A 24,755-nucleotide genomic window follows, 5' to 3' on the forward strand; every position below is an offset into this window, starting at 1 on the left:
GCAGATATGTGAGTGTTAGTAAGGTGGGTTGGTACAGGGCAAAGACGGTGTATATCATACAGACTTTGGGATGAGAAAGGCTGTGTTTATTCCATTCCCCTCTGCATTCAACCACGATAATAAGCAGGGTTTACAGATAGCCTAAAGTGGAACTGTTTATTTGCACGTCTACCTGAACTTGCAAACACATTCATTTATCCTGAAGGTGTTTACCTCCGTCTTAATGTGTAAGTTTCATAGACATTCCACCTCTGTGTGCCAGTTTTTGTGTTTTGGAAAAAAACAAAACAGTGTGGCCCCACTCATGATAATTCATACTGAGCACTTTGTCCTCCATCGTTGCCAGGCAGAACTAACAGTGTAATGTTACATCCATGTACAGTGAAGGTTCCATTATTCATGTGCTTGGAGTTGATGAACAGCCCAGAAAACACAAGAGATTGATTTTTACATCTTCACAAAGCCCAAGGTTTACTTTTGAGGAAACTTGTGAATGAAAAATTAAATATCCAGCATGTTTGGGGGGTTTTTGTTGCTACTGCGGTGGGATGTATTTTTTTTTCCATTTGTTTGTATCTCTCAGGCTTCAGAAGAGGAGGAGGAAAATGAAAGGGGGAAAGTAAATTGGCAAGTGTTGGGGAATATGGGAGGGATTAGTTTTAACTTTATTAGCTGTAATTTTAATCTCATGTTACCAGGTCTCTTTCACGGGATTTTTGTTTTTGTGGTCTCTGCTCTAACCCATGTTTTTATCACTAATAGGGAATTGTTGTGCATGTTTGTGTGCATATACTTGATACTTGGTGTGTGTGCCCATAGACATGCCGTATGCATTTTTGCAGTTTAGCATCTTTTTTTTTAGTACTTTGACCCACTTAAGAACTCTCTCCCTCTCTGCCACTCTCATCCTGTCCCTCTATCACACACTCTATGATTCACAACACAGCGGATTACTTCACATTGTATCAAATGTGTCTTTGGTGACAGGTGGAGGCGGAGGTTGGAATGACAGCGCTCCTGTCAGTCAGGGTGGCAGACCTCTGGTGCTGGGGGGCCAGGGAGGGCAAGCCTGTCAAAAGTTCTGGCAGACCCGCGGCGGCTTCGGGGGCGGCGGTGGTGGCTGTACGTCTGGGGGGGGCGGCGGAGGATACAGAGGTTAGTCCGAGAGACTTCCAAGGTTTTTATGAGATGTCCAGAAAAAGTTCAATAAAGACATTTTCTTGGGCTGTCAGGTATGACTCAAATGTACATCTAATCTTAACAACTGCATTTCCTCTCCCTCTAACTGTAAGTCACTCTGGATTCAGCCCTAAAATGTTTAAACAAAGTATTCAAATATGAGACCTTATATCTCCTTTTACGTAGCGTATACCATTAAACTCTGTGTTTGTTGTGTAAGATAAACTTTATCATCCTCATTAGAAAACTGGGTCATTGCAGCAATGGGTAGTACACTGAGTAGTACACACATTATAAGATATATAAAACATTAAAGCAAATAGGATGGTAAGCATAATGCAAACAGTACATTAGAATGCATAAGTACGAGGATGAAAAGTGTGTAATATGTAAATACAACAATGTTTATCAAAAAATGGGAGGACAATCAGATTAAGTTTGACTGGGCTTACAGCAGATGATATGACAGCTAGAGAAGTCCTATGTGGACAGTCTAATCCTTGTCTTTCTGTCCGGATGAGGTGGGAAATGTTCTCCTAAATGTTTTTGTTCAAGTCCCATTGAATATACCGCGTGTTAATTGGCGTAAGTATGACACTGAGGTTTTGTCACTGTTCATTTTGTTGTGGTTGCCCTCCTTGTTTCTAGGTGGTAACACCTCCACAGATAACAACCCCAAACACGATGGTGACGATGGCACGTCTTTCCTCGGTCCAGAGGGAGAGCCCTTCCTCTACCCTCTGAAAGGTAATGTGGAAGGATTCTAGGCTGTGTTGAAAAAATATAGAGAAACTCTTCAGCAGTTAACAAATTTGTATTCAGCATCGATGTCTTTGTAATGTCTGTAGGTGAGACTTAATGTGTTAATACTTCACAGAATGATGAGAAAAACAGTTTTTTCAATTTACATTTTAAATTAGTTTTTGTTGTGGTGCATCTGGTTTGCTTTCTATTGTACAAGCTTTCAAAGCCAAATAACCAATATAAATTTGTACAGCAAGATGAAAATAAGTTGCTTTACTCTGTGATATCCAAAGGGATATGTAAAGATGTACAGAAGATATGGACAGTTATTCCATGGAAGGCTAGAGACTGGAGTTTTTTATTCCAACCAAAGACTATATAACCGATTCTTTTATTGATTAGACTCCAGATAGAGAGGAGGAACTGATCAGTAAATTTATCTAGTGTTGAACCACTTCTGCTCGATTCCTCTTGTACATTTGAACTTGACTGAAGTTTCAGCTGTAGTGATAAGCTTATTGATCATCAGTACATCATCTAAGATTCCCTCTCCATGGAGAAATAGAAAAAGGCGAGAATGGCAAATAGACATTGAGGTGCTTTTTATAATTGCCTTCCATTGGGCTCTAGTAAAGTACACAGGCATATCTCTCTCTTTCTCTCTCTCTCCAACTGAGCTTTATTAGGGGTGATGCTGTTTAGTAAGGCAGTGCCTCTTTCAACAGCCACAGTCTATCAATCTACCGTCAAGCTGACTTCATTTCCTCTGGGGGAGAAAGACTTCGGAATAAATTTCAGCTGTAAATTAGAGAAATGTGATATTTCAAACTGCAGAAAATTTTTCATTTATGAAATTACAAATGATCCACATTCCTCTATATTAACTTTACATATGTAGCACCTTTCAAAATAAAGTTACAAAGTGATTTACTTAAAAAAAAAAAAAAAAAAAACAAGAAAAAAGTGAATAAAATCCGAAACATAAACTATAAAACAAGGAGTTTCACAGCAAAGACGGTCTAAGATAGTTATACAGGGTATAACCATAGCTCTGGCCAGGCCATAAACTGAGGTTATGTGTCCAGCAACAATTCCCAAATACCTGCTGTGTCCGCGGTTAATGAAGATAGACATCTACATCCATCTGTACATCCTTTTATGGTTTTATGATTAAAGGTTTTACATTCATACATTGTTGGAGAACTTTGAGTGGTATGCATGAAAAGAGAGGGTGGCCTGATTTATAATCAGTGAATCAATAAGAGGCCTGAACCTGTATTATAACACGAAGGACGGAATATCTGGTTAAAATATCTGTAATTTGATATCTTTAAAGAATATAATCAGTGTAAAGGGCAGGTTTAAGGGCATTTGCAGTTTGAGCTTGTAATCACAAACACCAGTAATTTCCTTCTCAGCTTGAGAGCTCAAATAAAAACAGCAGGTGATGCTGGACAACCCTGCTGTGTGCATTGAAAGGTCTAAAAAAGAATAAAAAATCATTTAATGTTGCAACCAGTCTGCAATACAGTGCTCTAATCCACTGAATACAGGCTCCTTCAGAACCACTCTTAAGGAAGAATAATACAGAAAGGGTACACAGTAATCCGATCATTTGCCATCACTATATTCTGGTAGGCACTGGAGAAAGCATGCATGTTATTAGAGGCAAGGAGAGCTTTGATTAATCTCACTCGATCCACATGTTTGAAAGAGAAAATGCAGTTTTTCATGTGCATCGCAACGATCTAAGCAAATTATTCAACAAGCTTAAGGGTAGGAAAATGATTAATCTGTATAGGAATTCTTGTTTAGCTTTGATCCTTGTGAAACTGTTTCATGGCAAATACAATTATATCAATAAACAAAAACATGGAGTGTAGACTGAGTGTACTAGAAATATCTTTAAAATTCATAAGAGTAAAAATAAATGCATCATCACCTTCCTCACCCCAGCAGAAAAGTAACATGACTGCCTGTAAAGATCCATAATACAGATATCAGCAACACATTATTATGCAGTCAATATCTGTACTCAAGACATCTGTATTCTTCCTTCGAAACCTTCAAAGTGTTTCTAGGTTAGATTCATGTATTTGTACTTATAAAGCTGATAACAGACTGATGAGAGAAAATAGATTCTGCAGATGAGTGCATTTGCTTTGCTTACTAAACAGTACAAGCTTTCACAGACAGCCCTTCACTCATTCTTGTTAAACTGATTTGTCCCCATTTACTGTGGTTTACAATTAAGAGAATTGCTTTCTTTTAAATCTAAAAAAAGGATGCAGCAAAATCGATTTAAAGCAATTTATGGCAGTATGAGCAGTTGTGCCATGGGGGGCATGGAGTCTGCAGTTTTCGCCCCAGTGAAAGAACACGGCAGGTAGTTACACTGATAAACCCACCTCCAGTCAGAATGAGTGAATTCATGTAGTTGAAGGTAAGATGGGGCTTGATTGAAAATGGGCGAGCTCTCTGCCCTCCATACAACCTGATGACCAGCCATGGCTCATTTCATCTCGTACAGCTTGCACTTGCTGGGTAGTACTGTTCATGAAATGAAATCAGGCGGGTGATGAAACCGAAAGCACAGCCAAAGACAAGTGTGCTGTGAACAGTTACACTGTGGCAAATACATCTGTTGACCATGAATTGAATTCTGAAGCCATGCTGAACCCAGACTCTATCAGACCAAAGCAGTACCAGTAGTTTGAGTGGCATTCCACCTTTCATATGATTTAACAGATACACTGAAGACCAGTCTTCAGATGTACAGTAATCACTGCATTTTCCATTAAGTTAAAGCTCAGTATGTTCTTGTTTGCGCGGTAAACCGGGGTTCTTTAACACACCCACTATTTTGGCAAAAAAAACCCTCAAATTCATAGCATTTACAATCTGATAGATCTACTTGTCGTGAATAAGCCTGATGATCAAAGTCAATGGCCATTTTGTCTTCACTATTCCTAATTCCAGAACTTTGAATTTGGTGGCAATTGTTGAATGAGACACCACATGGAGAGATATTTCTTGTTGATGTTAGTATTGTTATTATTGTCTAGTACAGTATATTATGTAACTTGGTAGACTGTATGCTGGGTGATGATGGTGGGGAGAATAAAACCTATGCGTTCTTTAATTAGGATCACTACTAGTAACATAAGTTGTAGTTTTATTGAACTTGTGTCCATTTTACCAGAAGACATCCTAGAGATGTCTAATCGAAACCTGTTGCCTGTGCCACCTGTGTGTGTGTGTGTGTGTGTGTATGCCTAAAGCTATGGAGGGGGATGGTGAGGTGATCGTAAGTCCGGTGCAGAACTGCAGCCACTGTGAGAGTCATGAATGCCACGACACCAAGGACAGCATTGTCTGCTACTGTGATGACGACCTCATCCTCGCACCAGATGGAGTGTCCTGCATCAACGCTACAGGTCTGACCTATAGTATTATAGTAGTATACTACAAGTAATACAGAACCATAGTCTATGTCTCTCTGTTTCACACAAATATGTGAAATGAATTCAAACGGATGAATGGTAAGCTAAATGTAACTGCACCTGTAATAGACTATGACTCATTGAATAGATGATGAATTAATCTACAAAAGTAATTAAGCCTGGGAGGCTCTGTACTTGAATTGAATCTTTATCTGAGGAAACGTTTTCCAACAATGCCTTAATCATTCATAATAATTATCAATCCATAGGATAAGCTAACCTGTTAATGAAAACGGACACATCTATAGCAGTATCAGCTGGTGTGGTCTAAGTGTTGAGTCCTGTTCTGTGCTTTGTAATTTATCTCTGTGCTGCAGTCAGATAAAAGCTCTTTATCTTATCATGTGAAGGATTTTGGATAAAAGGTTCCACCTGGATACTCATGTAGTGACATTGTACAATAGATTTAGAATGCATTTCATAATGTTAGCTCTGCCTATTAGACCATGTCAACCTTGACTAAAAATCAGCTTTCACGCAAGCGTCGTGTCTACTTCTGGGGTTAAACTGTAACAGAGGAATGTAGACAGACCCTTGTGGATCTAGAATTGCCGCTTCAATTATGATTTGTAATCTCAGTTGAAGAATGAATATATGAATGTAGATCTGAAATGAATTAATATGGCGAAATGTCACTTTATAATTTGGGCAAGTAAATAACAGGGCTATGACCATCTCAATAATATGTTAATGACCTCGGTAATGACAAGCAGTAGATAATTCTGTGATGCGAGGTCATAAAAGGTTACAATCTCAATATGGTCTCTCTCAGTGTTGTTCCTCAGCTTAGAAATGAGAGAACAAGTGAAATGAGATCCTCACCACTGAAAAGGAATTGACATGCGCTAGCCGTCGCTGCTCCTGAGCTCTGTTGTGTCATCGCTTTCACATCATTAATTAAGTTGGGGATCAGAGTGGCGAAGTGAATGTTAATACTCCTCCGGGGAAGATAACAAGTGTGCAACGCTGTTGTTTCCCTTGTCATGCAGAGGTGTCCCTGCTGCCTCCCCAGCCGTCTCTCTCCCACCTGGCGCTGGGTCTGTCTGTTGGCACCTCAGCCCTCATCGCTGCCCTGCTGCTGGCTGTGTCCGGAGTCATGATAAGTAAGTGTTGTCACACATCAGTGAGTAGCTCTATGGTACAAATGAAAACTGTCACATATGTATATACAGAAAATTGGCACAAATTGTCAAGTATTATTTTTCATTTCATGTTTAGTATATTTCAATCTTTCAAGTGAAAACACTGCAAAGCTACGCTAGGTACATTTTTGATACTTCATTACCCAGGAATCTTACCCTTACTCATCATAGGAATTAGCACTATTAAGCAGACCAATAGGATGTCTGAAGGCAGAGTGTGTGTGTTGCGGATTAGATTTCTAACATTCGAGCTGTCATATGACTTGTATCGCTGTTACATACAATATATATCCTCAGTTTAAAACTGTGGTTTCCAACCAGGGGTCTTGACCTTAGAAAAATACGGGTTGTCATGAGATGATTAACTGGACAAGGGAAAAAAAAATCACGGCTTGTGTCTGAAATGGCTCCCTTGTTCACGCATTCACTTCTCCTTCCTGTATAAGATAGATACAATAGTTTACTCTATAGTGAGCATTGAATTGAGAGTTTTGAGAATTATCAATCATTGCTAATCATCCCTGTCAGGTTTAGTGTCACACAATGGTAATATTCTCCTCTAAAAAATGTGATGCATTACAGTATGGGATTGTTAGCAGAAAGTAGTCTATATACCATGGATACTACCTTTTTGTTCCAGGGTATGAATTGTAGTGGGCACTATATAGTGCATTTATATTATTATTATTGATGCTTTTATATAGTATATATACTCCCTATTTATATAGTAAATAGGGAGTGATTTCAGACACAACCATGTTCTGCTGTTTAAAATGAATGGTTCAGAAGAACAACAGAACAACGGACTCATACAGTGTGACATGATTTCTTAACAAAGAGGAAAACTAAAATTAACAATGAGAAAGTGGAAAGTTGAAGTAGTTTTTACTGTCTGTACAGTGCTGGACTGCACTACGAAATGTCTGGGAGGTTCACATACCATCAATATTTGTATTTTCTGCTTGTCTTCCGTTACACAATAGACACATGGTCACTGTCTCTTCCTCTCATACACACACACACACACACACACACACAAAGTTCTTCATAGTCTAGCCTGGTCCCTCTCAAATGGCCCTTAGCGTGTTGTTGTCAGAATGGGAAGCGAGCTTCGCGGCCAGCGCAGACATCTGTCTGCCCGCCTGCTTTTTGGTTATTACAGCCAGACATATGCGCTCATTGAGCCATCATCTCCTCCACACACACCCACGCTCAGTCTCATCACACTTGCAGACTGACGCACACATCCAGACTCCCACCTCCAATCTTGCACACACATCAGTAGACGAGGCAGGAGCAGAGTAGGTGTGGGACAACCTCTGTGATGAATGAAACGTGCTAAGGGTGGCTGCTTAGGCGGTGGCTGACAGAACCCGTACATTAGACAGCACTTGGTAAATAAAGAACTCGCCTACACACATATATGCATACACACAGAAATACATACTCAAACAATTCTTCCAGTGTCTAATGCATTGAAAGCCCAGGTCGAGGCTTCCAGCACTATAAAGTGTCTGTGTGTGTACGTGCGTGTGCGTTTGAGAGGGAAGGAGAAATAGGTTTGTTTGCATACCGTGGGTTATTCTACATAAAGTGCTTTTGTTTGCCATATGAATGAGGAAAGTGTTAGTTGTCTTAGTTTTGTGCTTTGTTCCCATGTTTGCTCATGCATTGCACATGATTGTTTTTTTAACAACATGTACAATGTGATTGTACAAGACCAATTCAAATAATTCTGACACATGATATATATGAATATTTCAGAAAGACAAATCCAGTATCAGATACAGAACAATCAATATTTCAATGATACAGGGAATTTAATTTCATAGAGATTAATGTTGTACAAGCAAAAGGTCTTTAGAGCAAAAACTACTGTGAAAGCTTTCCACTTTGTGCCCTTTGGCTGTTAGCAATAATTTTCTGCAAGAGGATGAGTTCAAGGTTTTTTTAGTGTTTTTAAATTGTGGATATCTCAGTAGAGGAATTAAACTCCCGTTTTCATTTCACCAGTGTATAGACGTAAACACACAGAGCTGCAGTCTATTCAGCTGGAGCTGCAGAGTCCAGACTGCAAGCTCAGTAAGCTGCGGGCCTCCACCATCATGACGGACTACAACCCCAACTACTGCTTCGGCGGCAAGACAGCATCGGTCAATGACCTGAAGGAAGTGCCGCGACGCAACATCTCCCTCACCAGGTAAAAGACTCTAAATTTCACAAACTGTGGCTATGTTGCATTGAATGCACCCGTCTACATCTGTGTGTTGAAATGTAGAATTCCTGATTCATAGACAACAGTATCTGAGCAAACAGGACAAATGACACAGTTCTCTGTAATAGTACTCTGCAATAGTAATAAAAATCCACAAGTACAAATGATTTAAATAGGGTGGACTCATAAATACAGCATAGTGGGAGAAGTGGCAGTTTGAATAAAGCCTGAAATATTAATGTAATTAGTTTAAAGTCTCAGAGTGTATGGAGTGTACTGCAGTGATCCGAGCTGCTGAGAAATTATTTTTGCAGGGCTTTTTTCAATTTTTATGCACCTTTCATGTGTTTATAGTTCACCATCTTATCATTCTCATTCTTAATCTTTGTGAAACATTCTCCTCTTGGGGACCCATGAATATTTTCCAGCATCTAGATCAATATAAGTGATGAATCAAAAGATATAGCTGGTGTCAAAGTTTGGCATTCTACACTTTGACATCTGCAATAAGATGCCACACAGAGACAGTTATTTTCCTTCCTGGACTGAAAAGCTAGTGAGCAACTAATTTAGAATAATGACTAGATTCTCTGCCAAGCTGTTGAAAAGAAATCCCACTTGTTGATTTTCTCCATGGCTCTCATTTCTTTACCCAGTATTGAGCTCCATAGGTCATCATTCTCTGGACACTAGTATATTTAGGACATCTCTTATGGCTGGTTGCTCCTAATGTCTTCAGTCCACAAATCTTAGTTTAAACATTGCTCCCGTATAAGTCTCTATGTTTGAAAGTTTCAGCTTAATACCAAAAATTGGAATGTAGTTATAAATAATAGATGTGTTTGTGTTTCTCCAGGGGTCTGGGTCATGGTGCTTTTGGTGAAGTGTATGAAGGGCTGGCAGTGGGGATACCAGGTGAACCAAGTCCACTGCAAGTGGCAGTCAAGGTGAATTCTTTCTTGGTCTCTGAAACAAGAACTTTTTTCTTTTTTTCAAAGTTCAAACTTGGATTGAATCAAATCAGATCCTGATGGGCTCCTAAACTAATTACACATCTTTCAGTTTTGTACTAAGAATACGTTTCCTCAGAGAGGAGACCATGAACATAAGCAGTCAGTTACATTTTGCATAGCTATTGTGCAGTTAAAGGCTTTGTAGCACCAATACCGAATCACCTCTTTTCATAAAGCACTACTTACAAGGTAAAATAACTACTGGATATACAACTTAGAACCATTCATTGCACTGAGATTTTGTTTCTTTTTGCAATAGACTCTTCCTGAGGTTTGCTCTGAGCAAGATGAATTGGACTTCCTCATGGAGGCTCTAATTATCAGGTAGGAGCCACGCAACAATTAACAAAAATACTCTCTCACACAGTGCCATCAAAGCCATTTCTGGTACACATTTCCCTGCTGTGTTTCTGTCCCTGCAGTAAATTCAGCCACCAGAACATTGTGCGTTGTATAGGAGTGAGTCTGCAAGCCATGCCCAGGTTCATCCTGCTGGAGCTGATGGCAGGAGGAGACCTAAAGACTTTCCTGAGAGAGACCAGACCCCGACTGGTAAGACATACTGCTGTATTGCCCTCAAATGCTCATTGTTATTGAATAGTGCATTTCTTTTTTTTAACCACCTTAAGCTTCCACTTCTGTTCTTCTCATTAACCCCCAGAATTGAACATGAACTCGTGTTTTCTTTTCAGCCACAATGTATTCTTCCTCTGTTTTTCAAAATCTGCCTCTGATTAATTAACTGGAATCGAAGTCCTTATAGGCAACTCTCGCCACTCGGCAGCCATCTTGGCCCCTATCAAAATGAACAGGGAGAGAGCCATAACTGCACTTTCAATGGTCACTGGGCTATAAAAAGTGCATGTATAGAACAACCAGTCCAATCTAATAAACACTTAAAAAGTTTGGTGACTTTACCCCAAAATGAGGTTTAAAAGCTTTTTTTCTACAGCTTATACTTCTACTATGCATGCGCAAGGTTTCACGACACCAACTTCTTTTACAGCTCAAGCCAGAGTCCCACCAGAGCACTAGAACAAATGTAAGAGTTTATTTCTGATGTCTGAATAAGTAAAGTTGATGCATCACACAAGGTTTGTTTTGATAATCATTTTCTCTAGACAGCTAGCACAAAGTTCGACAGTAGACTAGAAAGTTAGCTTTCACTCGCAAGCTAACTGTCTTGAACCTCAACTGTGCGCTTGTGTCAGTGCACAGTGCAACACGATTGGCTTGATATGTTTCCCGGTTTGGCTGTTATAAGATAGACGATTGGCTTTTTGGGGGGAGGACTAGGATATCATGCAACCGCCATCTTTGGCGTTACAGACTTTTCTATTCAGGATTCTTTAAGTGATTTGTCTCCTCCCTTATAATGTCTCTGCTAACATACAGTTCTGGTTCTTTCTCTGTCGGTTATCTTTCTGACCAGGAGCACCCGTCCAGCCTGACCATGGTGGACCTTCTCAACGTGGCCAGAGACATCGCTAAGGGATGTCAGTATCTGGAGGAGAACCAGTTTATACACAGGTACTTGGCCAGATAACCACACATTTTTCAAAAAGTGTGCTGGCACACATAAATGCAACACATGATTATGAAAGGATGTGTTGTGTTCTGTTGACTTATAGTCGTCTTACCTAAATAGATCAGAGAGACAGAGAGAAAAACAAACTGTATAACAAAGTACAGTATACATATAAAAAAAATATATACAGTACATATGGATATGTGTACATAAGGAATGCAAATATGCAAAAGAAAATACACAACTCAAAAAACACAGATTTTCCCACATTCATCTTCCAACTTCTACTCAGAATTATAAGCTGACTGCATCCGTCCAAGCATAACATATGGACTCTGCATGCCTTTTGCCTTTCATATGATAGCAGAAAGGACAAGTGATGACACTAGCATCAGAGCAGCCAGATGGGGTAGCCGGCTTGCCTTTTTACGGTCTGTATCCAAAGCACAAGTCAACAGAGTGCCCCGTCCATTTCCATATTCACAGTAGTTGCTGAACCTGAGGATGTGACCAAAGAAATTTAAAAGTCTTCTCTTGAACCTGATAAGTCAAGCACATGTCAGAATGGGAAAATGTCAAAATTGCTCCCACAATCACATCAAGACAATTAAAGCAAATCCCCCTTCCTTCATGTCTGTCTTTGATTTCCTAGGAATTGGCTAATGACAAACAAGGCCTATTAAACCTTATTTGCCCCAGCGTGGCACAGTAATGCCCCATCAATTCACCTAATGGCAGAGTCTTCTCCGGAGGCTCATGAGCTCCTTTCTCCTCCTTCCTTTCTGGCTTCGAACCTGTATTAAAATTCACCCTAACGCTGTCCTTGATGATAATTTCAATTTTTATGGAGGTGTGCTCACTGGGGTTGAGTAAAGGGCAGATGAATGAGGTATGGCGGAGGAGTAACCACTAATCAGAAAATGCAGCTTTTTCTCAGGGATTACAGGTTGGAAGATGAGCTGTGGTCTGCTCCAACAGGTTAAATCACAGGATTAATGCTGTCAGAAAACAACTTACTCTGGCTTTTGTGTATTTCTGTGCTTATTCCTGTTGTGGTATGTGTCTGTTTTTGGCCAATGGATCCTGTAATGTTACTCCTTGGTTACTTTATTCTAAAACGGGCTTGGTATGCACAATCAAAAATTATAACCACCTGAAAAGAAGCAGTGGTAGTTTAATGCAACCACAGGATTTTAAAATAGTGCTGCCGTGAAATGGATCTTTAAGCTGCAGTTAAAATGTACTGTAAATAAAGTCTACGGTATAAGGCCAGTAAAACTTGTTTTAATAATAACCTACTTTCACATCACTTTGTTCCATATACAGTAGCATTGTGTCCTTGTCTCTGTGTCCTTAGCTAGCAGTCTATGACAGCTACTGCTGCATTTCAAGGCTTGTCCTTGCCTACAAGCAAAAGCAAATCATTTGCATGGATTCTTCCAAGCCATTAAACAAGGACTACTTGGATTTAACGAGAGCACCTCATGAGAAAAGATCTTGTTAAAGTGTCTGTGTGTGTGTTTGTGCACTACCACACGCTGATTGTAGTCGCGCTATGATAGAAATTATTCTACAGTCTTCCTGAAGTAGCTGAAATGCCCCTCAATGGAGCGATTGTTTCACTACTTCTTGAACAGGAAATTCTCTGTGGCTGCTCTGAAAACTCAGTTTACCAACCCTCATTTAGCTGCTTCAGTCAAGCAAAGCAAAAAAACAGATCTTGAATTTTTTGATACTAAATTATTTAATATCAAACCTGAAGTAGTATTGTAATATTATAAGCTGAATAGCTCCAGACACTTCTGGCACGTTGTTGTAGGGCAACCATGCATAGTGTAGTCCCTGTCGGAAAAAGCCCTCAGTTTAAATCAGTCCTAACTACTACTTTATCCTCATTGTGTCATTTCTCATCCAAGTTAATCATTGTGGAGTGTGGAGGCCAAACCACAAAACAACATGTTGGTGTCGACACACTCGCAGAGCTTGGTACTGTTGTTTGTGTCACTGCTAGTTTTTCATTACTAGCCCTGCCCTGTCTCATGATCTAGTTTGAGCAATGTCACATGATGTTATTTTGATCTTAAATCCTGGGTATTTATTAGCCCTAGTGCACACTGGTCTTAAGTCTGACAAGCAGCAGTGTGCTCACAACGTCACTTCTTAAGATGTTAAGAAAGTGAGACGCCTTGGGAGCAGAACGCAGTGTGTGGGCTCGATTTCCTTTTCCCCAGACAGGAGTAGAGCATGCTGTGTGAACTACTGAATTTTTTCAAAGAATAACCAACCCAGTACAGTGCAAATATGAATTTTATGTATTTTCTCTTCTAACCCACTCTCCCTGCATATACTGTGCAACATTTCAATCTTTTCTCTGGATACACCGTGTGGGCAGAGTCGTAAAGGCACTGTAGTAAACTATACATTTTGCCAGCTTGATCCGTGCAGCTTGGTAGTTACACTGAACTTTAGATCCAGCAGGGAAGCATCGGAAGGTGGAGCATACATGGAGCCTCTTACAGATGGAAAGAGGCAACGCTCTGAATGTCAGCCTTCAGTATCTCTAGCTCTTACATAAACTATGCCCCCCATATATTAAAAATCAAATAATTTGGATTTAAAGTGCTAGTGAGTTACTGTGTTCTAATAAAGTGACCAAGCTCCATCAATCCAAGCAGTAAGTACATGCAGTGACCTGTACATGCAGTGTTTTCTCCTCTTTCAGGGACATTGCAGCTCGGAATTGCCTGCTGACCTGCAAAGGAACAGGCCGTGTGGCCAAGATTGGAGATTTTGGGATGGCTCGTGACATTTACAGGTACAATTCCAACACAGATCACTGACTGATGTAAGACAGTAGGCAAGACCACCTTGGCTCAGTTGACCAGGTTCATTTGTATTTGAATCCAGATAAGGTCCAAAGGAGGCTAAGACCATTTAAAGACAGAAAGAAAATGTATCTTTGGAAAGAAAACAAATATGGGGAGAAAAATCTAGTTAGCATGCATTTGTGGCCAGGACAAAGATCACTTCTACACAGTAATTCCAAGACCTGTCAGAAGTATTACAGTCGATTGTGAACATAATATTAAAGGTATATGTCAGAGTTAAATCACTTTTATTCAGCATTTACACTGAAGTAACCAGGAATAGTTTCATCTTGAGTGTACCACAGGTTATGATGTTGATTTAGCGATGTGATATACTATCGGGAGAATTTCTGGAGGAATCACATGCATTGTTTAGATTGGCCATGATCAGCTCATCCCAGGGGAATCCAGGACTTAGACTATCTCCAGTTGTTGATTTACCCTATTTGCCCAAGTGAAATTCTAGGAATATAATCTTTTTCAGCCACGGGGTGTGACAAATCAACATGCAAGAGCAGAACTCCAACTGTTTCTTTAATCAGCAGTGAACGAACACAGTGCAGAGAAAGCTGGACTCAGTCATAGAGAAAATATTAGATCTCTTTATTTCCTTTGGTATCATTTACTATAAAGACGACTGGCTAGCCTGAAAAGAAGCAAGCTGTACAGTTAACTGATTCCACTGAATTCAAAGGTATTTCAGGTTAAGTTTTTCAACTGCTGTTTTTCATTGCATGTGTAGCTCCTGAAAACTTTCTGATTTAAAAACATGAATTCAGAAGCAGGGCATTGTATGTCATAAACTAGACTCTATACTATGCATATCGTTGAAAGCATCATTACAATCAAAGATGAAAATAATCAAATTTAGACTATTTCAGTGAAGTACCAGCTCTGTACTTAGGAAGGGTTTTCTTCCCCTGTGATAGTAAAGGCTGTGGCTCTCATCATGGAGACTTTAAAACTGGTAAATGTTGAAGCTGAGCTGTGAAAGTGTTTTTATTCTCCGTCACACTGGTGTATTGCTGCCTTCTTTTAATCTACATCAGCTCATCTGTAGCCCCAGCGGCATCTCATTATTCTTAGCTCAAACTTTTTTTTATATAGCTACCACAATTTCACGTGACACCATTTAAATGAATGTATAATCCAGCAGGGAAATCTCCCAAGCCTTTCATCTGGTAAGAAATTAGAGCAGGGGAAATATGTCACAACATTCAGCAATATCAACGCTGCACTTTCGAATCATCCGATGGAAAGTCACACGAGAGCAAAGTCACTCTCAGAGCATCCGGAAAAGGCTGTTGCACAATATCCCTGGGGAGCTGCATTAGGAGCGCTTGATTTAATTGCTGATGTCAGTTTTTCAGGTGCCTCGCTGTGATTTTGTTTTTTATCTCTCAGCCTGAAGCCGTGGTGCCGGGACTGGGATTTTTTTTATCATCGTTATTATGTTGAGAGGGAGGAGTGGTTGTTTTGCACACAATGCTATGCCGGCGGTGTGTTATTTTTGCTGTTTCATGATGTGGCCCTCCTGCTGTGTGACGAGGGACATGAGAGTCCTTTTTAGGCCGTCACAGGGGACGGGTGTCACAGTGAGGGACCAGGACAAGGCTTAATGTCAGCTTTTTATACTCTGGGAAGAGAGCCACAGACATACTTTCACGTGGTATGTCATGGGCTTCCTATCTCACACCCAAATTCACTCACATAGTCTCACACGCATGCTTGCACACCGGTGATGTGTCGGTAAATAAAAAGCTGGGTAAACAATAGCTGCCAGTCAGTAATCATCCTAAGGTAAACAGCTGCTACTATGAAAAGAAATTCACAGTGCTATTAGAAAAGAATTGGTATTTTGCCTTAAATGACCATATTCTCATATGAACCGTTTACAGTGGTGTATAGCATGACTTTAGGTTGCATTTAATAATGTCAGCCTGGTGCACACACAAGCAGACACACAAACCATAAACAAAGACGTTCAACACAATGAACAGACACAGTATTAGGCTCCACATTGTGTCCTCAGCTATATGTTCTTCTATCTGACAGTCCGCTCCGTGTCTTTGTCTCTTACTGTTACTTTTTCCCTCTAATACTTCTCTATTTTCCAGCTTGCCTTCTGCACACAGCATTGCTCACACAGAAACACACATATAAAACACCAAAATTTGTGCTATAGATTTCCTGGGACTGTATTTAAGCCTCCCTAATCTGCAGCTCAGCTTGCAGTTTGTGTTGGTGATGTGAGCCGTAGCAATAAATATGTCCATAAACCCCCTGCTAAAAAAAAAAAAGAGGTCGATCCACTGATAGGGGGATTAGTCAGTCTTATGCTCTACATTTTACCATCCCTCAATCTTTTCAAAATATTTCAGCATATTTTAGTTCAGTTTCATGTGTTTTAAAGATATTTTTCACCCGCAGAGGTCAGAAAAGGCAGCCACTGGAAATATATTGCAACAAAAAATTTATGCGATTTTGGCAGCTTGCTTTTTTGTAAACTTCTTATCACAGAAATAACGCTTCACAGAGTAACAAGTATAGGATCCACTGAGCACCCACTGCCAACGCTGTTTGATGTAATTGCATGTTTTGATTCCCATACTATTTCCTTCATTGGGATAGACAGGGAAATTAGAGGGATACATAGTAAGGGGATGCACAGTAGAGAAGATGGTGGCAGGATTTAATTCTAAGATTGTCGGCCTGAAAACAGGCGAGGTATTGATTCCCATCACTGAATTGATTGTGTTATTCTAAGTGATAGATTAAGGCGCTAGTCGATGATCTGTGTGACTACCTTGCAGTGGTTGTTAGCCAATCTGTCATGCAAACAGAGTCAACTAGTAATTATTTTTCCACTTCATTGATTATGTGTAATTTTCCTCAAGCCTAACTTCTTATGCCAATAGTTTTCTAAGTATATATTTCCCTTTCAGCCATTTTATCTGGCAGCATATCATCTATATTCATCTGTACTCACTGCTCCCCTGAAGATACACAGCTATAGCTATGAGTTAAACCAAATGATAAGTGTCTGTTCTTGTTATTTGCCTTGGATTTATATGGTGGGAACTTATTTTTAATGTTATCACCTCAATTTGGAATTAAAGACACTTTTGTTGTTGCACCTATCACACCATAAAGCTGGTTTGAGCAACTAACAAACATTGCACCCCCCCATAGGCCTTGGATGCCATATCTGAGGAGCCCAGGCTGCCAAGATGAAGTTTTTTTCATTTGTTGTCCCATATTTGATCCAAGCTGCCATTTTTTGTTTTTGTTTGCCACTCTGTTTTTGATGCGTTTACTATCCTTTCTTTTTTTTTCTTTTAACTTTATTTGACCAGGGAATGCCAACAGAACACAATACTCTTTTCTCTTGCTGCATCACAATCAGACCTGGGAGCTGACCACTGTAAATACAGGCCTTTCTGTGCAGCCATGTGCAGCTCCAGTAGAACAGTTGGTGCTCAATTTACTTGTACAGTTTTTTGAAGGCAAAGACCAAGACAGTGTTACTGCTACTACTTTAGTAAAGACCCAGGGATTTGAACTGGCAATCACAAACCTGTATCTACAGGCTACTACAATCCTATTATAAAGGTCTTGCCATGTTTACAAACAAGTGCGTGGGGAATAAAGTGTCATTTTTTTACGACAAACTCACTGGGGCCAAATAGATTTACTCCTCGGCAACAGCAAACTGCACCAAATGATGTTTTTTCCCCAACACAGCTGACACCACTGAACTAGGACCTTGATATGTGTCTATTTTTCTGTGCGGACACCATGATGGACGTGGTGCTAAGCATCACCCAGTTCATGTCTGTTCTCACTGTGTGCCTCGAGCAGGTTGAAATGAACCAGGCAGTGACCCCTATCAGCACCCACAATCAGAAGAAATGCAACAGAGTGCGACACAGCAGAAAAGGCTCAGCCTGGCAAAATATTTCCCACTTTCCCACTTTTTTCTAAGGAGTTCTTAAGAGAGTTTCTCACACCAACATATTAGGAAGTGGAAAATGCAACTGGATCAGAGTGCTTAAACAGCCACTGACATTCAGTGATTTATTTGCTGGACTTGAGAATTTTTCTTCTTTTTTTACCATCTGCTTTTGAGGGCAGTAATGTTGCCATAGTGATGGTGATGCAAACTATAAATGCTGGTTTTCAGTTAACAATTGTTCCCTTTTTTATTTCTATTAGGCAAACAAAAAGCAATATAGTTTTATTAGCAACATGGTTATTCAAAAAGCATTTTACTATTCAAAAAATGTCTTTGTGTGGTTGTGTGGTTGTGTGTGTGTGTGTGTGTGTGTGTGTGTGTGTGTGTGTGTGTGTGTGTGTGTGTGTGTGTGTGTGTGTGTGTGTGTGTGTGTGTTTATGGGTCTGACTTAGGTTACTTTTGGGGACAAATTTCAGACTAAAGACCAGTTAATTCGGGACGGCTTGTCCCCAATTAGGGGACAATAGCCATGTCCCCAGTTGGAGAGAAAGCAGATTTTTGGGTCAGTGGTTAAGGTTTGGGTTAAGGTTAGGCGAGTAGTGGTTAGGGTTAGGGTAAGTCTCCAGGAAATGAATGCAAGTCTATGTAATGTCCCCAAAAGTGACAAAAGTAAACATATGTGTGTGTGTGTCTGTTTGTGTGTTTTTGTGTGTGTTCAGGGCAAGCTATTACAGGAAGGGTGGACGTGCCATGCTGCCAGTGAAATGGATGCCACCTGAAGCCTTCATGGAGGGCATCTTCACATCTAAAACAGACACGTGGTGAGAATCCCTAACACTTCTCTTTATCTGGCCACACAGAGGACAAAGCTTGCCTAAATGTGATTTCCCCTCCTATACACCGATCAGCCACAACATTAAAAGCAGTCAATCAGTGTATATCACAGATGTTTGCTGTCCTAACCTGCCCACTATCTCCCTATCTGTTTTCACCTTCCTCTGTCCTTTGATTTCTACCCATACGTTAATTCCTTGTCTTGTCTCCGTCTCATTCTTGTCCTCTGCTTTCATCCTCTACTGCTTCTACCAATGATGCTTGTAATTTATGACATGATTGTCCTTAGTCTCACTCGCTTTCTTTCCTTCCCTGTTATTAATCTTTACTCTCATCATCTTCCTCTCTAAGGTCATTTGGGGTTCTGCTTTGGGAGATCTTCTCATTGGGCTACATGCCATATCCAAGTCGCAGTAACCAAGAAGTGTTGGAGTTTGTAACCAACGGTGGAAGAATGGACCCACCTAAAAACTGCCCAGGGCCAGTGTAAGTGTAGATCCACACACACATGCTGAGAGCATTCACTGGTTGCTGCACATGACCACAAGAAAAATGTGATCCCATGTGGTCTAATTAAGCTTCTCCACAACATAAAAAAGCAGGAAAGATGCTTAGTTGTATATGATAACATTTTATGCTCATATGTACACATAGGCAGCATCCCAAAAAAAAAAAAAAACAACTAACAAAGAAGCAGATATGAAAGGCTCTGGTGAAATGCTGATATTAACATGTAAACAAGTTGTGACCTAGAAGGCGACAGAAAATTGCTCAGTGCTTTCAATATGGAAACGGTTTCTTTCATGTTTGCCTCCAAATTTGGAAGAAGTCATGGGGAGCTGATACGGAGCTAAAAAAACATTCCCATATCACATTGTATTTTTAACTCACTCTTTATGATACTGCCTCTCACGTGAACTCAATGATAAAGCATATGTGGGTAAATACACACACACACACACACACACACATTTTCTCATCCTTTCTCTCGCCTACACATTTCAGCCTTTCTGTGATTTCACAGCTTTATCCTTCACACCTGTTGGCCAGAGCTTTGCAGATTACTTCTCATATCATTTTGCAGCCCGCCTTGCATGTTCCTTGTCAATGTGGATTTTTGCTTTTTTTTTTTTTTTTTTTTTTTTAATGGCCCCGTGGTGTTCTATTAATTTGAAGTTGTGAAACAGCCTCACAACAGGACACACCGATTACTGAAAACAGTAAGTTATGGCTGGAATCAATTCAGCAATTAAAACCATATCTCAGGATTTACCTTCACTGTTAGTTGCTCCTTTAATCTGCATCGCCCATTTAACACAACTGAACTGGTGGGAGGTTACACTTTAATTCTGACTGATGTAATCAAAACAACTTCTAAGAATTTTTTATCAAAAGACAACAATCTGGTATTTGTTAAATCTGTGGGAGAGATGGTGTTAATGATCTGCATGGAGTGGGAGAAAATGTTTTCATTAAATATTTTCTGCTTGTGTGTGTCTACAAATACATGTGTACTTTTAGGTACCGTATAATGACTCAGAGTTGGCAGCACCAGCCTGAAGACAGGCCCAACTTCTCAACTATCCTGGAGAGAATTGACTACTGCTTACAGGTAACTAAACAGAGCACAATGTGAGATTCTGACTGCCATGTACGCATGAGTTAGGGCTAAGTAATTTGAGCACAATATCTAATTGCGATTTACAGTAGTGCTTGAGGATAAATTGTGATTAATTTCTATAAATTAAAGTACAAGCCTGGATTGTTTGTTTATAGAGGATAACACAAGATAAGTTTGTATTAAACATAATCAAAACTTAGTACTGCATGAAAAGAATCAAATAAAATGATGCTTGTTATCTTTCCAGAGTTCAGCCACAGAAAAGTCAACTTTTAATTACTAAATTTTGTTTTTCATAGAAAAAAATTTATTTTGTTCACATTGTGTAATATATTATATAAATAGTATATTTGACATTACACACGCATTTTTTTCATAATCATGACTTCCGAAGTGGCATTGCATCTATCAGCAACAGCTTCATATGTGTCCACATGTGAAGCTTACAGTTACAGTTACTTAACCTGTACGTCTGACAATAAAACATTTTGAAGTGTGACAGACAACCCCTAATGTCATAGCCACTTGAGCTAACATTAGCTTCACTGACTAAGAACTTGATTTTGTATTTTGGTTAAATCACACAATTTATGTTAATTAGCTACAGCTGACTAAATCAGCCAGTAACCGTTTTTATTATAGCTGAGGAAACAAAATTTTCTCACCACATACTTGCCACTTAATTGTAAAACAGTGTAAGAAAAAAATAAATTGTGGTTCTTTTGATTTAAACATTTTTCTTTCAAATCATGATTTTGATTTAATCCTTACATGAATGGAAATATTGGTAACACTGAAAAATAATGCTCTGATCTCTCGATGGTTAACCCCATTTTAGGACCCTGATGTGGTGACCATGCCCCTGCCTATAGAGTATGGTCCCATCCCTGAGGAGGAGGAGCGTGTACCCATGCGCCCTGATGACCCTTCATCTCCAACTGTGCTGGTAAATGCCCAGGTGCCTGACAGGGAGGCTCCACAGCCACCACCATCCTATCCTACAGAGGAGAACCGGGGAGGTGGGGAACATACTGTCGTGACTAGCACAGCATCGGAGGCCAAAGCACAGACATCAGCCCAGGCCCAGCCATACCTCCACCAGCACCAGCAGCCTCACACACAGACCTCCATCACCATGACAACCACTAACACAGTCACCTCCACAGCCAGCTCTACACTTACTGCCAAGGGACCTCATGTCACCACTCAGCCCAGCCCTGAGGGAGGCCACATCAACCTGGCGTTCACCCAGGGCCACCCACCAGAGAAGGAGGGCCACAATGGGAAGAGTACCAGTCTCTGGAACCCCACATATGGCTCGTGGTTCCTGCAGCAGCAGCAAAGGAAGCAGCAGCAGCAGAGGCAGGGAGGGGTGGGGGGAGCAGGAGGCAGCAGTGGCAGGGTGCCTGGCGAGGGACAGGAGCATGTGGGCCGGACGGTGGCTGAGGTGGCTGGGGCGCTGGGTCTCCAGCACCAGCACAAGCAGTTCCAGCATCAGTTCCAGCAGCAACACCAACTCCAGCTACTGCATCATCAGCAGCAGCAGCAGGGTCTTTGTAGACCTCTGTTACCCCCACCACCACCTCCTGCTGCCCAGTCACCTCTGCTTTTAGATTCAGCCAGCTTGCCCCCAGTTCCCCTCTACAGACTGAGAAGATTCCCTTGTGGGAACATTGGCTATGGCTACCAGGAGCAAGGCCTGCCACTGGAGGCCGCCCACAGCAACCCCACCCCCCCTCCTCCACCTCCTCCCACCCAACAGGGCAACTCCATGCCCTCCTCAGCATCTCAGCAGAGGGGGGCCTCCATTCCCACCTCAGTGTCCCTGGGTCGGGCAGGTATGTCCGAGGATAGCCGCCCACTGCTTGTCACCATGGGGACAGTGCAGGACCCAAGGCTGCCCAGGATGGAGGGCCACAACGCCACCGTGCTTTAGCCCAAATGCCTGTACTGCAGGCCTATTTTTCAGGCCCTGTCTTTGGAAACTGTGCGTCTAGGACCAACAGTAGGAAACACTGTGTCAAGACAGAGATCGTTTTACACCATCCCTACTGACCCACCATTTTGGTTTCTTCCTCCAGTTCAGAAAGAACCCATCTAGCTGAAAAAGAGCTGGATGAGGCCATCAGGCTTTTCCCATGAGAACCCTGGAGGATTGGTAAAGCACATCAAACCTTTGGGAGGCAAAATGTAGAGTAAAGGCTAGATTTAAGAGTTTAAAAAATGTATTTTTTCAGCACTGGAGGGATCATGACTGAGTGAGAAAACTACGAATCAAATGGAGAGACGAGGGGACAATTTTCCTCCTGGTACTTATAAGGAGCAAGGTGTGTTCTTTGACAATTGACGATGTCTCTTGTCTATGAGAATGGACAATTAGGAGGATTCAAATCTCTATATTTTGCCAGACTTAAGACTTTGAGTCACAAACTATGGTGACCAGTATGACTGTAGCAACTGTGAAGTTGTCCCCAGCTGCCAGCCACATGTGTCAGTTGTACTGCAGAACCCTCACACTGTTCCTTCTCCACATCCTTTTGGAAACAACAGCGTGGTAAATTACTTGTATCAGACTATTTTTCAAGAATATCACTGCACTGGACACTGGATTACCAGAGACATTTATACTAAAAAAAAAAGGTCTGGGAAAATGTGTTTGTTGATGTTTGCTTGCCTGCTCGTTTATTTATTCATTTGTTTATTTATTATTTGGAAGTGGCTCTATAAATTATCAATAAATGTGCTTCTTCAAATCCAAACAAATTCATTCTAGATCAACTGGTTTTCACTTTAGGTTTTTTAGGCTGCGAGAATTTATTTTTCTTAATACAAAAAGAATTTTGAACAGTTCCAAAAATTAAAACGATAAATATCCTGAATGGGTGTTGTAACACCCACACGGGATATCAGTTCTGTCCTTTAAGGTGGCCTTTACAATGGAGTGGATGGATAAATAGAGCACTGAAGTTGGTACGGGAGATTATTTAACAACAAGCCACCCTCAGCAACATTTAAGAGTTCAGCTTTTTGTTATTGCTGAAGATTTATAATAACTGGTTGCTCCTGGTACTATTGAAAGCACTGCTCCTTAGACTCTCCTCTTGTTCACAACTTGATTTCTGTTGAAAGAGTGCTTTGAGACAGTGAAGTTGAGGCTTTTCTTGACTTATGGCTTTTTCAGTAACCTTTTATTAATTCATTTCTTGTTTTAAAAAAATGTTTCTTCCCCTTTTTGTCTGGATATAGAAACATAGTGGATATTGCTGAATCAATCTTAAACTTCAAATTGCTATCTCCAAGCACTCTTCATTCTTAAATTTGCATATTTTATCTTTTCTATAATAGGATGAGTGTTGTGGAATACAAATGAGACTGAATAGAAATTTTGAATACAAATTGCTTGTGCTCTACATGTGAATGATACCCGGGACCAATCTGAGTCTCATTCCGCTCATTTTCACATACATGGTGTTAACACTTGTCTGTGTTTAAAGTCTGCTTCTTTCAGTTTATGGACAGTTACATACAGTATATCTATCAAATAACGCCGTAAGTGTGGCGGTGTTGATATTTAAATGAAAGACGACAATATATGTCACTTTTTTGATGCTTTTGCTTGGCTGTATTTGGCATTCCTGTCAGTCTGTCTGCTGTAAAGCAATGATGAGATGTCATGTATGTGTCATGACACACAGTGACTGATTAAGACAAATGCATTCCTGTAGACAAAGTCATGAGCAAGTTAAATATTGGCTAATGAAAAGTATTTTTGCTTTGTCTCCAGTACCTGTGTTAAATGCATTGATTCTGTGTTACCTTCACAGCTCATCTCCATCGTTTGATGTAAAAAGACAAACTGAACTCCACCTGTACATGTTGTAATTATAAAGTATTGTACTATGGCTCTGGTAAAAGCTGTAAATTGCCCTTCAGAAGACATTTGCCAAAATTAATAAATTACTATATAATAACTGTTCTGCATTTGTCTGTCCACTGCTCTCTTTGGTATTGGGAACAAGTTAATCGGATTAACAGAAATAGGACTGGTGACGTATTAATATGGTGATTAAAATTTATAAAAACACAATCAGCAACCACAGACATACAGCAAGTTGTTTAGTGTAGCATCCCTCAACTGCCAACATTAGTATTGT

At 40.4% G+C, this 24,755-nt stretch overlaps 1 protein-coding gene across 1 annotated transcript in view; it reads left to right on the plus strand.

Moving 5' to 3' along the window:
• alk (ALK receptor tyrosine kinase) overlaps positions 1 to 22,537 on the plus strand; it is a 322,063-nt gene extending 299,526 nt beyond the window's left edge. The window contains exons 16-29 of the mRNA XM_040136347.1: positions 988 to 1,155; positions 1,828 to 1,926; positions 5,205 to 5,360; positions 6,416 to 6,529; positions 8,582 to 8,768; positions 9,640 to 9,730; positions 10,056 to 10,120; positions 10,219 to 10,348; positions 11,229 to 11,326; positions 14,047 to 14,139; positions 18,866 to 18,967; positions 19,332 to 19,466; positions 20,502 to 20,592; positions 21,440 to 22,537. Coding sequence (XP_039992281.1) covers positions 988 to 1,155; positions 1,828 to 1,926; positions 5,205 to 5,360; positions 6,416 to 6,529; positions 8,582 to 8,768; positions 9,640 to 9,730; positions 10,056 to 10,120; positions 10,219 to 10,348; positions 11,229 to 11,326; positions 14,047 to 14,139; positions 18,866 to 18,967; positions 19,332 to 19,466; positions 20,502 to 20,592; positions 21,440 to 22,537 — 2,627 coding nt within the window. The remainder of the gene's footprint in view (positions 1 to 987; positions 1,156 to 1,827; positions 1,927 to 5,204; positions 5,361 to 6,415; positions 6,530 to 8,581; positions 8,769 to 9,639; positions 9,731 to 10,055; positions 10,121 to 10,218; positions 10,349 to 11,228; positions 11,327 to 14,046; positions 14,140 to 18,865; positions 18,968 to 19,331; positions 19,467 to 20,501; positions 20,593 to 21,439) is intronic.
• Positions 22,538 to 24,755: the final 2,218 nt, after the last annotated feature.

The sequence above is a fragment of the Xiphias gladius genome, chromosome 10, assembly GCF_016859285.1.
Source record: "Xiphias gladius isolate SHS-SW01 ecotype Sanya breed wild chromosome 10, ASM1685928v1, whole genome shotgun sequence".
In the NCBI taxonomy this organism is placed as follows: Eukaryota; Metazoa; Chordata; class Actinopteri; order Istiophoriformes; family Xiphiidae; genus Xiphias; species Xiphias gladius.